The sequence below is a fragment of the Balaenoptera physalus genome (assembly GCF_965194825.1).
Source record: "Balaenoptera physalus genome assembly, chromosome: 4".
In the NCBI taxonomy this organism is placed as follows: Eukaryota; Metazoa; Chordata; class Mammalia; order Artiodactyla; family Balaenopteridae; genus Balaenoptera; species Balaenoptera physalus.
Window position 1 is genome coordinate 61,973,730 of NC_138891.1, and position 15,315 is coordinate 61,989,044.

The 15,315-nt window shown below is 36.4% G+C and overlaps 1 protein-coding gene across 9 annotated transcripts in view; it reads left to right on the top strand.

The window, feature by feature from the left end:
• The window catches only part of ATP11B (ATPase phospholipid transporting 11B (putative)), a 127,854-nt gene that overhangs the window by 63,259 nt on the left and 49,280 nt on the right, over nt 1-15,315 (top strand). For all 9 annotated transcript variants that reach the window (XM_082461376.1, XM_082461375.1, XM_082461374.1 and 6 more), the window contains 6 exons: nt 7,526-7,768; nt 8,549-8,724; nt 9,220-9,288; nt 10,611-10,684; nt 10,758-10,861; nt 13,640-13,821. In XM_082461376.1, coding sequence (XP_082317502.1) covers nt 7,526-7,768; nt 8,549-8,724; nt 9,220-9,288; nt 10,611-10,684; nt 10,758-10,861; nt 13,640-13,821 — 848 coding nt within the window. The remainder of the gene's footprint in view (nt 1-7,525; nt 7,769-8,548; nt 8,725-9,219; nt 9,289-10,610; nt 10,685-10,757; nt 10,862-13,639; nt 13,822-15,315) is intronic.

The following is a 15,315-nucleotide window of genomic DNA, read 5'->3' on the forward strand; positions in this document are numbered from 1 at the left end:
TTAGTGATGTTGAGCATCTTTTCATGTGCTTCGTGGCCATCTGTATGTCTTCTTGGGAGAAATGTCTATTTAGGTCTTCTGCCCATTTTTGGACTGGGTTGTGTGTTTTTTTAATATTGAGCTGCATGAGCTGTTTATATATTTTGGAGCTAATCATGTTTTTTATCCATCATCTTCTCCCCATCCCCGCTGCCACCAATCTAGTCTAATAAACCTTTGTTTCTACCTGCACTGCTGCACTATTCTCCTAACCGGTCTCCCTGTGTCTGCTCTTGACCTCCTCCAATCAGATTTCTACTCTGCAGCCAGAGTGAAACAGCAATTTAAAAAATGATATCCAAGTATTATTTGCCATGGTTAAAAACAATGTATCGCCACCCATTTACCCCAATCCCCTAGCCCTCATCCTGGCGGGAACTTCCAGCTTCATTAACTGCTATTTACAGTAGCCCTGATGCCTTCCAATAATATGCTTCCGTTTCTGTTTCTTATGTATCTTAGACATTATTCATTGAATTCCTGCTGTGATAGGTAAAGGTTTAGCTCACAGAAAACACTGAAATGCTCTTCACTGCAGAGTCAAGTAGTGTATTAGTCTTTTTTTTTTTTTATAACATCTTTATTGGAGTATAATTGGTTTACAGTGGTGTGTTACTTTCTGCTTTATAACAAAGTGAATCAGTTATACATATACATATGTTCACATATCTCTTCCCTCTTGCGTCTCCCTCCCTCCCACCCTCCCTATCCCACCCCTCTAGGTGGTCACAAAGCACCGAGCTGATCTCCCTGTGCTATGGGGCTGCTTCCCACTAGCTGGCTATTTTACATTTGGTAGTGTATATATGTCCATGCCACTCTCTCACCCTGTCACATCTTACCCCTCCCCCTCCCTATATCCTCAAGTCCATTCTCTAGTAGGTCTGTGTCTTTATTCCCGTCTTGCCCCTGGTTCTTCATGACTTTTTTTTTTTTCCTTAGATTCCATATATATGTGTTAGCATACTGTATTTGTTTTTCTCTTTCTGACTTACTTCACTCTGTATGACAGACTCTAACTCCATCTACCTCGCTACAAATACCTCCATTTCGTTTCCTTTTATGGCTGAGTAGTATTCCATTGTATATATGTGCCACATCTTCTTTATCCATTCATCCTATGATGGACACTTAGGTTGCTTCCATGTCCTGGCTATTGTAAATAGAGCTGCAATGAACATTTTGGTACATGACTCTTTTTGAATTATGGTTTTCTCAGGGTATATGGCCAGTAGTGGGATTGCTGGGTCGTATGGTAGTTCTATTTTTAGTTTCTTAAGGAACCTCCATACTGTTCTCCATAGTGGCTGTATCAATTTACATTCCCACCAACAGTGCAAGAGTGTTCGCTTTTCTCCACACCCTCTCCAGCATTTATTGTTTCTAGATTTTTTGATGATGGCCATTCTGACCGGTGTGAGATGATATCTCATTGTAGTTTTGATTTGCATTTCTCTAATGATTAATGATGTTGAGCATTCTTTCATGTGTCTGTTGGCAGTCTGTATATCTTTTTTGGAGAAATGACTACTTAGGTCTTCTGCCCATTTTTGGATTGGGTTGTTTGTTTTTTTCTTATTGAGCTGCATGAGCTGCTTGTAAATCTTGGAGATTAATCCTTTGTCAGTTGCTTCATTTGCAAATATTTTCTCCCATTCTGAGGGTTGTCTTTTGGTCTTGTTTATGGTTTCCTTTGCTGTGCAAAAGCTTTTAAGTTTCATTAGGTCCCATTTGTTTATTTGTGTTTTTATTTCCATTTCTCTAGGAGGTGCATCAAAAAGGATCTTGCTGTGATTTATGTCATAGAGTGTTCTGCCTATGTTTTCCTCTAAGAGTTTGATAGTGTCTGGCCTTACATTTAGGTCTTTAATCCATTTTGAGTTTATTTTTGTGTATGGTGTCAGGGAGTGTTCTAATTTCATACTTTTACATGTACCTGTCCAATTTTCCCAGCACCACTTATTGAAGAGGCTGTCTTTTCTCCACTGTATATGCTTGCCTCCTTTATCAAAGATAAGGTGACCATATGTGCATGGGTTTATCTCTGGGCTTTCTATCCTGTTCCATTGATCTATGTTTCTGTTTTTGTGCCAGTACCAAACTGTCTTGATTACTGTAGCTTTGTGGTATAGTCTGCAGTCAGGGAGCCTGATTCCTCCAGCTCCATTTTTCGTTCTCAAGATTGCTTTGGCTATTCAGGGTCTTTTGTGTTTCCATACAAATTGTGAAATTTTTTGTTCTAGTTCTGGGGAAAATGCCAGTGGTAGTTTGATAGGGATTGCATTGAATCTGTAGATTGCTTTGGGTAGTAAAGTCATTTTCACAATGTTGATTCTTCCAATCCAAGAACATGGTATATCTCTCCATCTATTTGTATCATCTTTAATTTCTTTCATCAGTGTCTTATAATTTTCTGCATACAGGTCTTTTGTCTCCTTAGGTAGGTTTATTCCTAGGTATTTTATTCTTTTTGTTGTAATGGTAAACGGGAGTGTTTTCTTAATTTCACTTTCAGATTTTTCGTCATTAGTGTATAGGAATGCAAGAGATTTCTGTGCATTAATTTTGTATCCTGCTACTTTACCAAATTCATTGATTAGCTCTAGTAGTCTTCTGGTAGAATCTTCAGGATTCTCTATGTATAGTATCATGTCATCTGCAAACAGTGACAGCTTTGCTTCTTCTTTTCTGATTTGGATTCCTTTTATTTCTTTTTCTTCTCTGATTGCTGTGGCTAACACTTCCAAAACTATGTTGAATAATAGTGGTGAGAGTGGGCAACCTTGTCTTGTTCCTGATCTTAGTGGAAATGGTTTCAGTTTTTCACCATTGAGGACAATGTTGGCTGTGGGTTTGTCATATATAGCCTTTATGTTGAAGAAAGTTCCCTCTATGCCTGCTTTCTGCAGGGCGTTTATCATAAATGGGTGTTGAATTTTGTCGAAAGCTTTCTCTGCATCTATTGAGATGATCGTATGGTTTTTCTCCTTCAATTTGTTAATATGGTGTATCACGTTGATTGATTTGCGTATATTGAAGAATCCTTGCATTCCTGGGATAAACCCCACTTGATCATGGTGTATGATCCTTTTATTGTGCTGTTGGATTCTGTTTGCTAGTATTTTGTTGAGGATTTTTGCATCTATGTTCATCAGTGATATTGGCCTGTAGTTTTCTTTCTTTGTGACATCTTTGTCTGGTTTTGGTATCAGGGTGATGGTGGCCTCGTAGAATGAGTTTGGGAGTGTTCCTTCCTCTGCTATATTTTGGAAGAGTTTGAGAAGGATAGGTGTTAGCTCTTCTCTATATGTTTGATAGAATTCGCCTGTGAAGCCATCTGGTCCTGGGCTTTTTTTTGTTGGAAGATTTTTAATCACAGTTTCAATTTCAGTGCTTGTGATTGGTCTGTTCATATTTTCTGTTTCTTCCTGGTTCAGTCTCGGAAGGTTGTGCATTTCTAAGAATGTGTCCATTTCTTCCAGGTTGTCCATTTTATTGGCATAGAGTTGCTTGTAGTAATCTCTCATGATCGTTTGTATTTCTGCAGTGTCAGTAGTTACTTCTTCTTTTTCATTTCTAATTCTGTTGATTTGAGTCTTCTCCCTTTTTCTCTTGATGAGTCTGGCTAATGGTTTATCAATTTTGTTTATCTTCTCAAAGAACCAGCTTTTAGTTTTATTGATCTTTGCTGTTGTTTCCTTCATTTCTTTTTCATTTATTTCTGATCTGATCTTTATGATTTCTTTCCTTCTGCTAGCTTTGGGGTTTTTTTGGTTCTTCTTTCTCTAATTGCTTCAGGTGCAAGGTTAGGTTGTTTATTCGAGATGTTTCCTGTTTCTTGATGTAGGCTTTTATTGCTATAAACTTCCCTCTTAGCACTGCTTTTGCTGCGTCCCATAGGTTTTGGGTCGTCATATCTCCATTGTCATTTGTTTCTAGGTATTTTTTGATTTCCCCTTTGATTTCTTCAGTGATCACTTCCTTATTAAGTAGTGTGTTGTGTAGCATCCATGTGTTTGTATTTTTTACAGATCTTTTCCTGTAATTGATATCTAGTCTCATAGCGTTGTGGTCGGAAAAGATACTTGATATGATTTCAATTTTCTTAAATTTACCAAGGCTTGATTTGTGACCCAAGATATGATCTATCCTGGAGAACGTTCCATGAGCACTTGAGAAAAATGTGTATTCTGTTGTTTTTGGGTGGAATGTCCTATAAATATCAATTAAGTCCATCTTGTTTAATGTATCATTTAAAGCTTGTGTTTCCTTATTTATTTTCATTTTGGATGATCTGTCCATTGGTGAAAGTGGGGTGTTGAAGTCCCCTACTATGATTGTGTTGCTGTCAATTTCCCCTTTTATGGCTGTTAGTATTTGCCTTATGTATTGAGGTGCTCCTATGTTGGGTGCATAAATATTTACAATTGTTATACCTTCTTCTTGGATTGATCCCTTGATCATTATATAATGTCTTTCTTTGTCTCTTGTAATAGTCTTTATTTTAAAGTCTATTTTGTCTGATATGAGAATTGCTACTCCAGCTTTCTTTTGATTTCCATTTGCATGGAATATCTTTTTCCATCCCCTCACTTTCAGTCTGAATGTGACCCTAGGTCAGAAGTGGGTCTCTTGTAGACAGCATATATATGGGTCTTGTTTTTGTATCCATTCAGCCAGTCTGTGTCTTTTAGTGGAAGCATTTAATCCATTTACATTTAAGGTAATTATCAGTATGTATGTTCCTATTCCCATTTTCTTAACTGTTTTGGGTTTGTTATTGTAGGTCTTTTCCTTCTCTTGTGTTTCCTGCCTAGAGAAGTTCCTTTAGCATTTGTTGTAAAGCTGGTTTGGTGGTGCTGAACTCTCTCAGCTTTTGCTTGTCTGTAAAGGTTTTAATTTCTCCATCAAATCTGAATGAGATCCTTGCTGGGTAGAGTAATCTTGGTTGTAGGTTTTTCTCCTTCATCACTTTAAGTATATCCTGCCACTCCCTTCTGGCTTGCAGAGTTTCTGCTGAAAGATCAGCTGTTAACCTTATGGGGATTCCGTTGTGTGTTATTTGTTGTTTTTCCCTTGCTGCTTTTAATATGTTTTCTTTATATTTAATTTTTGATAGTTTGATTAATATGTGTCTTGGCGTGTTTCTCCTTGGATTTATCCTGTATGGGCCTCTCTGTGCTTCCAGGACTTGATTAACTATTTCCTTTCCCATATTAGGGAAGTTTTCAACTATAATCTCTTCAAATATTTTCCAGTCCCTTTCTTTTTCTCTTCTTCTTCTGGGACCCCTATAATTCGAATGTTGGTGCGTTTAATGTTGTCCCAGAGGTCTCTGAGACTGTCCTCAGTTCTTTTCATTCTTTTTTCTTTATTCTGCTCTGCATTAGTTATTTCCACTATTTTATCTTCCAGGTCACTTATCTGTTCTTCTGCCTCAGTTATTCTGCTATTAATCCCTTCTAGAGTATTTTAAATTTCATTTATTGTGTTTATCATCGTTGCTTGGTTCCTCTTTAGTTCTTCTACGTCCTTGTTAAATGTTTCTTGCATTTTGTCTATTCTTTTTCCAAGATTTTGGATCATCTTTACTATCATTATTCTGAATTCTTTTTCAGGTAGACTGCCTATTTCCTCATCATTTGTTAGGTCTGGTGTGTTTTGACCCTGCTCCTTCATCTGCTGTGTGTTTTTCTGTCTTCTCATTTTGCTTATCTTACTGTGTTTGAGGTCTCCTTTTCACAGGCTGCAGGTTCGTAGTTCCCGTTGTTTTTGGTATCTGTCCCCAGTGGCTAAGGTTGCTTCAGTGGGTTGTGTAGGCTTCCTGGTGGAGGGGACTAGTGCCTGTGTTCTGGTGGATGAGATTGGATCTTGTCTTTCTGGTGGGCACGTCCACATCTGGTGGTGTGTTTTGGGGTATCTGTGGCCTTATTATGATTTTAGGCAGCCTCTCTGCTAATGGATGGGGCTGTGTTCCTGTCTTGCTAGTTGTTTGGCATAGGGTGTGAGCACTGTAGCTTGCTGGTCTTTGAGTGAAGCTGGGTCTTGATGATGAGATGGAGATCTCTGAGGGATTTTCGCCGTTTGGTATTACGTGGAGCTGGGAGGTCTCTTGTGGACCAGTGTCCTGAAGTTGGCTCTCTCATCTCAGAGGCACAGCCCTGATGCCTGGCTGGAGCACCTAGAGCCTTTCATCCACACGGCTCACGCTTTCCACAAGGAAAATGTTCCAATGGATTAAAGTCCGAGCCCCCACTTCCAGCTGGACCTGGTTCTGGTGCTTTTCCCACAGCTGAGTCGGTGAAGCAAAAGTGGCCGAGAGGTGCCACTGTCACTCCCACTTCGCAGCTCACATCTTATTCTTGTTTCTTGAATATAATCTGTTCTTTCACCTCTTTGAGGATATTAGTGACAGTTTCTTTAAAGCCTTCTGCTAGTTGCATTTTCTCAGTTTTTTCCTAGTTCATTTCTCAGTACATCAGTTCTGCTGTAGTGTGACATATGCATTCCTAAAATCACTGTGCTTGCAAAATTACTTAGTAAAAACCACAGGGCTTATGGGAAAATGGGATTGGGATACAACAAAAACTTTGTCAGTAACACATTTAAAATAAAAAGATAAGAACCTAATGACAACAGGACTTGCTAAATTATTAAGAAATACGTAAATACTACAATAAATATGGCACTTTATCTTGAAAATGACCTGAAGTTTACTTGTGGAAGTGGCCATCAGAAGTATTGCAACTTGTGTGTTATTGTGAAGTATTGGAAGGAAGGTTATCTGAAAACAGAAGGAAAGTATAATACCAGATGTGAATGGTTATGGCTCATAACACACATGGTGACCTGAGGTAGCTTGCTAGCTGTTTGAGGTTTGTATATTTCATGTATTCTGGGTGCAGTTTTCTGTGTTCACCTAGTGTTTCTCACAGATGAAACTGTTCATAATCAAACGCAAAGTTCATATTTTGCTCAAATTGTTCCCTTATATATCAATCTCATTGTAATAAATTCTTGTGTTTTCAAGACAGTGTTATAGCGGAACTGCCTGTCATTTGTTTTAGACTCTCTTTACCTTTTCATGTAAGGTGACATCCTCAAATGAATGCTAATCTTTGGTTTTCTTTACAAGTCCAAAAGTTTTCCCTAGAAAAGCCTGGCAGCCCAGCTGTTTTTGGGGGGTATCCCCAAATATCAGTATTGGCTTTTCCTCAGTTTACCCAGAGAGAATAACTGCAGTTCATATTTCTGCTGCTTGTTCAACAGAAATTATCCACCAACTCTATAGATGAACATGAACCTAAAGATGCCACAGACTTCAAAGAGTATATAGGTTTTAAATATTTTGTACTACCCTGTTTTGTTTCTGTGGCATCTTTAATTATTTGCTTGTGCTCGGATTATAAGTAAGAGTACAAAGTTTTTTTGTTTAGCATAATACCCTGAACATAAAGGTTTGTTTTCTTTTGTTTTCTATCTCTAGGTGGAGTATGTGTTTACAGATAAAACTGGTACACTGACCGAAAACGAGATGCAGTTTCGGGAATGTTCAATTAATGGTATAAAATACCAAGAAATCAGTGGTAGACTTGTATCTGAAGGACCAACACCAGACTCTTCAGAAGGAAACTTATCTTATCTTAGTAGTTTATCCCATCTTAACAACTTATCCCATCTTGCAGCCAGTTCCTCTTTTAGAACCAGTCCTGAAAATGAAACTGAACTAGTAAGCAATTTTTAAGTTAATAAATAGGAGTTTCATTTGAAATAGTAATTCTTTGTTAGTTGGTGGGTTGTAGGAGAAAAAGTTTAAATGTTAGTGGGGCAAGGAATATACATTTGAAATGTTTATCCTTTGATTCAGCACTGAGAATTTATAGTCATAAGCCAGCTTAACTTGTCACTTAATATGCATCTACTTTACGGAGGGAGGCTCAAGAAGGAGGGGATATGGGGACATGTGTATGCATATGGCTGATTCTCGCTTTGTTGTGCAACAGAAACTAACACAGTATTGTGAAGCAATTATACTCCAATAAAGATCTATTTAAAAAATATAAATAAATAAATTAAATGTTCCACTAAAATAAAAAATATATATGCATCTACTTTAGTTCTCTGGGTACTTAAATGGGACTAAGTTAAGGAAAGCCCTTTCTGCCTTGAAATAAAGAAGACTTTGCTAAGGAATAGAGCTTCTGAGATCTCAGTTCTTCCATAAAAGAGTTTTCACCTTTACTTGCAATTTGGTTATGCCTCCTAAAAATATACTCAGATGTTGAAGGGTCATAAGCAAATGTGACATTTTACTCTTGGGATTCAGAAACAACCAACTATTATTTATGCAATTCAGAATTGTAGCACTCTTGTTCTACATCTTAGTTTATCAAATTATGAGCTGTATTTATTGGCATTTTTTAGAATTTTGTTTTTGGTTTCCTACATGTTCCTACATGTTATTTGGTATTGGTATATTTTATTATGGATATTAATTATGTTTCTGCAGATTAAAGAACATGATCTCTTCTTTAAAGCAGTCAGTCTCTGTCACACTGTGCAGATTAGCAGTGTTCAGACTGATGGCATTGGTGATGGTCCCTGGCAAACCAACCTTGCACCCTCCCAGTTGGAGTACTATGCATCTTCACCAGATGAAAAGGCTCTTGTGGAAGCTGCTGCAAGGTAGTTTAAGTCTAATTTTCAAATCTTCAGAAAAATACGTTCTAAATGAAAATGTGAAAATACAAGAACATAATTTTAAATTCTCAGACAAAATTCAGAAACAAAGGTATTTTATTTTTACACATTTTTTTACACATAAAGGTATTTTATTTATATGTATATATTTTTACACATAAAGGTATTTTAAATGAGAATTTGAAATGTCATTAATTTTGTTGTCAAACTTGCATTAAGTCATATTTTGAAGAAAACTCTTTAAAAGTCTGGTTACTGTGAAATATGAACAATATAATTTGTGAGAAATACTTGTGTATGTATTGTTATAGATCTACTCTCACCCTTCAAGTTCTTAAAAATAATCCTATACTCAAAGGAAATAACTTTAAAATACACCTTAAACTTATATTTTAAATGTTTTTATTCAAGTTAGTTATATTGTGAATTATAAAATATCATCCTTTAAATCTTATATTTCTTTCTCCTTTTATTCCCTAGATTCGGCATTGTATTTATTGGCAATTCTGGAGAAACTATGGAAGTTAAAACACTTGGAAAACTGGAACGGTGATTTTTTTCTATATTGTAATTTTCTATATATTAAGTGTTTACTATAGAACAGGAATTGGTAAACTATGACCCAGAAACCAGATCTGGCCTACAGCCTGTTTCTGTACAGCCCGCAAACTAAATTACATTTTTTAAGTGTTTTCCAAAACAAAAAAATATGCAGCAGAGATCATATATGGTCTTCAAAGCCTAAAGTATTTACTGTCTGGCCCCTTACAGGAAAAGTTTACTGACATCTGCTCTAGAATGATGTCAGTATTACATTGTATCTCATCATGGTAATAACAGTATAATGCTCTGAAACTTTCATCTGTATTTTAGCTTAATGGTTCTTGAATTTACTTATGTGTTTATTTTTACACATTCTTAGGGTAATGAGTTTTGTAAATTTCTACTCACTAAATAAAAACTTCCTTATCTTTCCTATGATTTTTATCTTTCAAACATTAAGGAACCGTTGTATTATTTCCAGTATTTCCACTGTTTGATAAATTAGTCCATTCTTATCACATTCATATCTTTCATGGTTTTATCATTTCTGATCATATCTCAGCTCCACTTGTGCTTTTCCAGACTATGCTTTTCTGAACTAAATATTGCCCAGTCTTTGGCTACATTTATTTGGAAGCCTGTCTGGCTCATTTTATCAACTTATAAACCATTCTACTCAGTGTTTTTCTTTGAGATGTGCCAAAACATTCCATATGAACACCGTTGTATAAATTCATCCAGAAGACTTTTCAATCCACACCTGACCCATCCACACAAATTCTTTTACAGCTCCCTAGAGAGGCCTTTGTGTCCCCCAACTGCACACACATGCCCTGTCGTAGGTTCAGAATCACTGCTGTAATGAGCCTCTGTTACTAATGTGTTCGTATTTCTCAGGTGTGTTTAGGCAGAAAAAAGAGTTGAGAATCAGTCACCTTTTTTAATGAGGAAAAACATGAAGCTGGGCAGATATGTATTCCCATTCACATGCTTATTTGACTTAAGGCAAATGAGTGTATCTTTCTGAGTTTAATAGTCCTCACCTGTAAAATGAGATAAGACCTACCTCCTTTGGTTCTCATGGGTATTAAATGATATAAGGTATGTAAAGTACGTGGCATTTGGTAAGTACTTAATAAATGTCAGTTCCTTCTTTTTCTATCTTGTGTTATTAATGACTCATAATCCATCATCTTGAAAAATGTAATTGAGATTAATTTCTTGTTCTAAATTAACCATTTTATCTTTTATAGGGATTCTTTCCAAATATTCACTTAATATTATTCAAAACAGTACAGATTTTGTCTTTCTTATTTTTTCTTCCTTAGGTACAAACTGCTTCATATTCTGGAATTTGATTCAGATCGTAGAAGAATGAGTGTAATTGTTCAGGCACCTTCAGGTAACCAATTTAAATGTTCATGAATTTTTAGTTAAATAATACTAAGAACTTGATGACTCATTTTTCTTTTTAGGTGAGAAACTTTTATTTGTTAAAGGAGCCGAATCATCAGTTCTCCCGGAATGTATAGGTGGAGAAATAGAAAAAACCAGAATTCATGTAGATGAATTTGCTTTGGTAAGTGCAAATTTCTCTAATTTAAAAACCGCTAAAAATATATATATATGAAAGATTTAGGGTTTCATTTTTGCATTAGTATTTTATCAAAAATTATAGAAATTCTGCAGTTCTGTTACATTATGTGTTGGCTTCTCATTTGTTGGTTAAAATTTGACCTTTTTTAACCTGCTAAAATATGTCTTCTCTTTGCACCTAGTACAGCCAGAGTACTTATGGCTACAAGGACCACTCAGATTGCTATATTAAAAAGGGAGGGACTTCCCTGGCGGTCCAGTGGTTAAGACTGCGTGCTTCCATTGCAGGGGGCACGGGTTCCATCCCTGCTCGGGGGACTAAGATTCTGCATGCCGTGCAGCATGGCCGAAAAAAAAAAAAGGAGACGTACAAAAATCCCAAGTATTTGTAGAAACTGGAACCCTGATACATTGCTGATAGGAATATAAATGATATGGCCACTTTCAAAAATAGTTTTACAATTCCTCATAGAACATAGAGTAATATAGAGTTACTATATGACTTGGTAATTTCACTCCTAGGTATACATCCAAGAGAATTGAAAACATACGTCTACACAAAAACTTGTACTTAGCAGCTTTATTCCTAATAGCCAAAAAAATGGAAAAACCCAAATGTCCATCAACTGATGTGTCATATCCATATAACAAAATGTTATTTGGCCATTAAAAGGGATGAAGTACTGATATATGCCACATCATGGATGAACTTTGAAAAGATTGCTAAGTGAAAGAAGCTAGTCACAGAAGGCCACATATTCCATTTATATGAAATACCCAGAAAAGACAAAGTCATAGAGCCAGAAAGCATATTAGTGGTTGCCAGGAGCTGGAGGAAAGGGGGGAAGGGAAGTGTCTGCTAATGAATATGGAATTCCTTTTGGGGGTGATGCAAATGTTCTGGAATTAGATAGTAATAACAATTGCACGACTTTGTGAGTACACTAAAGACCACTGAATTGTACTTTTTAAAGTGAATTATGGTACGTGAATTATGTCCCTCTTAATAAAAGAATGTAGGAAAATCTTACAAAAACAAAGTGCCACAATTCATGTGAAGAGGAAACTTATTAAGCAGCTCTGTCTCAGTCTAAGAGCCTCATGATCTCTCATTTCTGCATTTCTATAAATGCTGCCCACCTGCCTCTTTTACTTACTTACAGTTTCTTTTCTCCCATTACTTTCTATTTGTTTATGGTCTAGTTCATCTACCACGCTGTAATATCCATAAGAAAAAAGGCATTGTTCTATTTTTTTTGGGCGGGCGGGGCAGGGACTACGGTGGGTCCTCGCTGCGTGTGGGCTTTCTCTAGTTGCGGCGAGCGGGGGCTACTCTTCATTGCGGTGCATGGGCTTCTTGTTGCAGTGGCTTCTCTTGTTGCGGAGCACCGGCTCTAGGCATGCAGGCTTCAGTAGTTGCAACATGTGGTCTCAGTAGTTGCGGAGCACGGGATCAGTAGTTGTGGCGCACGGGCTTAGTTGCTCCGCGGCATGTGGGATCTTCCTGGACCAGGGATCGAACCCATGTCCCCTGCATTGGCAGGCAGATTCTTAACCACTGCACCACCAGGGAAGTTCTATTCTACTTTTCTGTCATTTTAATCCAGAAAAATGCTGGCACGTAGTTGGCACTCAATAAATGTTTGTTGTAGAATGAATTAATTTAGTAACTCTCATAGTCTCTTAACTGTTATTTAAGAGAAACAGGTGTAGGTCATTTGTAAATCAAGGCATGACAACATTTAGAAATCTGCTAAGTAGTGTCATATAGTATTTTAAAACCTTCCCTTTCTGAGTCCTACTATTAGAACATTTATGTTGGGTTTCTCTGAGGAAAATGTATTGCAAGAAAAAGAACTTTTGTAAGCTTTCAGATTTAGATACCAACTTTCAAATATTAACACCATAAGAAAAGTTTACACCTGATAGAATCAGATAATCAAATATATATTCCTAAGTTTTGTGAAATTCCAATTCACCAGTGAAGGTATACAATTTAAAATCATTCATTCAGTGGCTCTAGAAAGTATTGGTTGGTTGATAATGACCACTTTACAGGCTTCTTTATTTGAAATGTGAATTTGTCATATCATGAACCCTCAGGAAATTATAGTCCCCTTTGCTTAAAAAAAAGTTCTTTTAAAGTAGATAAAAGTGGGGACTTCCCTGGCAGTCCAGTGGTTAAGACTTCACCTTCCAATGCAGGTTCAATCCCTGGTCGGGACGATCCCACATGCCTCGCGGCCAAAAAGCCAAAAAAACACATAAAACAGAAGCCATTTTGGAACAAATTCAATAAAGACTTTAAAAAAATATTGTCTAAAAAAAATAAAGTAGATAAAAGTGGAGTTGTAGTGGTTAAAACAGGAGAGAAGAACCTGGGGCTGCCTCTCTTTTGACAATCCTAAAGGTACCATTATAGAACTTTTTGGCGTTCCTGGTAAAACGTATTTAAAATCACAGGTAGATCGTCTTTATGATCCTGTCTAGGCTCTATAATGTTCTACAATTCAATGACCTTAATTATTTTGAGCAACTGTTTAAGAACTCATCAGAAATTGCAAGAGCTATGATAATATGTGTCCCATAACTCAGATGACTAGGGTTTTGTGACAGTTTATTTCCTATCACTAGATGATAGTACTTTTTAAATTATTTATAATTGAATTTTGGTAACAGGGTCCTCAGTTTATTTCAATGACTTCTTAATTCCCCATTAGTTATTTTTGTTCAATTTTTGTCTTTAATTTTCCTATTTTAGAAAGGGCTAAGAACTCTGTGTATGGCCTATAGAGAGTTTACACCTAAAGAGTATGAGGAAATAGATAGACGTTTATTTGAAGCCAGGACTGCCTTGCAGCAACGGGAAGAGAAACTGGCAGATGTCTTCCAGTTCATAGAGAAAGACCTGATATTAGTGGGAGCTACAGCAGTAGAAGACAAGTAAGTATCAGACAAATAGGCAATATCATTTTTCTCTCATAAGAATTTTTCTAGCCAAGTGTTTCTAATTTATAACAAATTCTATTTTTTAACATTTTATACTTAATATATTTAAAATCAAAATAGAGAATTAAAACCTTAATTTTTCCCAGTCCATATATATAATTTTTGTTCTAGCCAGCTGTGTGAAATAGTTGAAAGAATCCAGCCATGTATAGTTTTGCCTGTAGTCTTGAGTTTTTAGACTGTTCCTCAGTGTTCCATACAAAGATTTTAAGCTCCTGCTTAATTCTCCAGCCTCACCTTTTACCACTGCCCCCCTCGACTTTACATTTCAACAGTACCAAACTGTCTAGTTCTCTGAACGACAACTATAGTTAAAAGTGTTCTATTTTGTGCCTTTTTTCGTTGGTAAGGCTGTGCTTTCTGCCTGAATCATTCTTCCCTTATCCATCTGTGAATACCTATTCATAAACCATAGTTCATATATCACCCCCACTCCAGGAAGACCTTTCCTAACCCCTAATAGTATTAAAAATTCTCTTCTTTGGAAAGCCCCCATGTTTTGTAGGTAGTTCTGTTGTTGTCCTTGTGGCAGTATATTATTTGTTTGAAGACTTTGTCCTCTGTTAGCCTGTGAATTCCTTGAGGTCTACTTATTCTTTGCCTTTGTTCACAGCATCTCTCTCCATGTGTGTTTCACAGTTTCTTGAATTAAATTGAATTCTACAAATTAAACCTATTGTTATGTTTTTCTCTACCCCCTAGATCTAAAGGTGCTTGCATTTTTTAAAATCTAGGGTTTCATTTACTTTTCAGTTGTCCTCATGAGATTTCTGAGACTCCCTGAGGTTATATGTAGACCATTATTGTCCACAGTCTGATTTTTGAACTAATGAGGCAAGAGATTTTCTTGCCAAAAAAGGAGAAAATCTTCTAATTTGAAATTTAAGACTTTCTAAGAAAATGAGTTTATGAAGACTATATAGTTAGTTGGTTCTATAAAAATCAACTTCGAAGATACACTCTTAAAATATGAAGTTGTAGATTTTACATTTAAGTTTACATAGTGCTCCAACATATCAATACCCTGTGAGCTTCAAAAAACCAAATACATTTACAGTAGTATTATCAGTAACCAAAATGAAGGGAAGGAAACCTTACAATTGTGAGAATGCACAAATGTTCTCATTAAGGCAGTATTGACCCAGGCGATCATTTAGTATCTGTCACCTAAAATGCCTCACAACTCTGGAATGCCCATTGTGACAAACATGTGTTAGCACACAGTTGTAGATTTTATATTAGCCAGGTGGTCACTAATTTGGTTATTCCTATTTTTTCCCTAATGGAAAAAAAATTCAGTTATATTACTATACTATAACATTCCTAGGTTAAGGAGTTCGGAATTACCTTATTTGTACTTTGTGGTTTATACTTAAAATACAGTCAAAACAGTGTTCTCTACTACTAATTTTGTTTCTTTTATTTTCA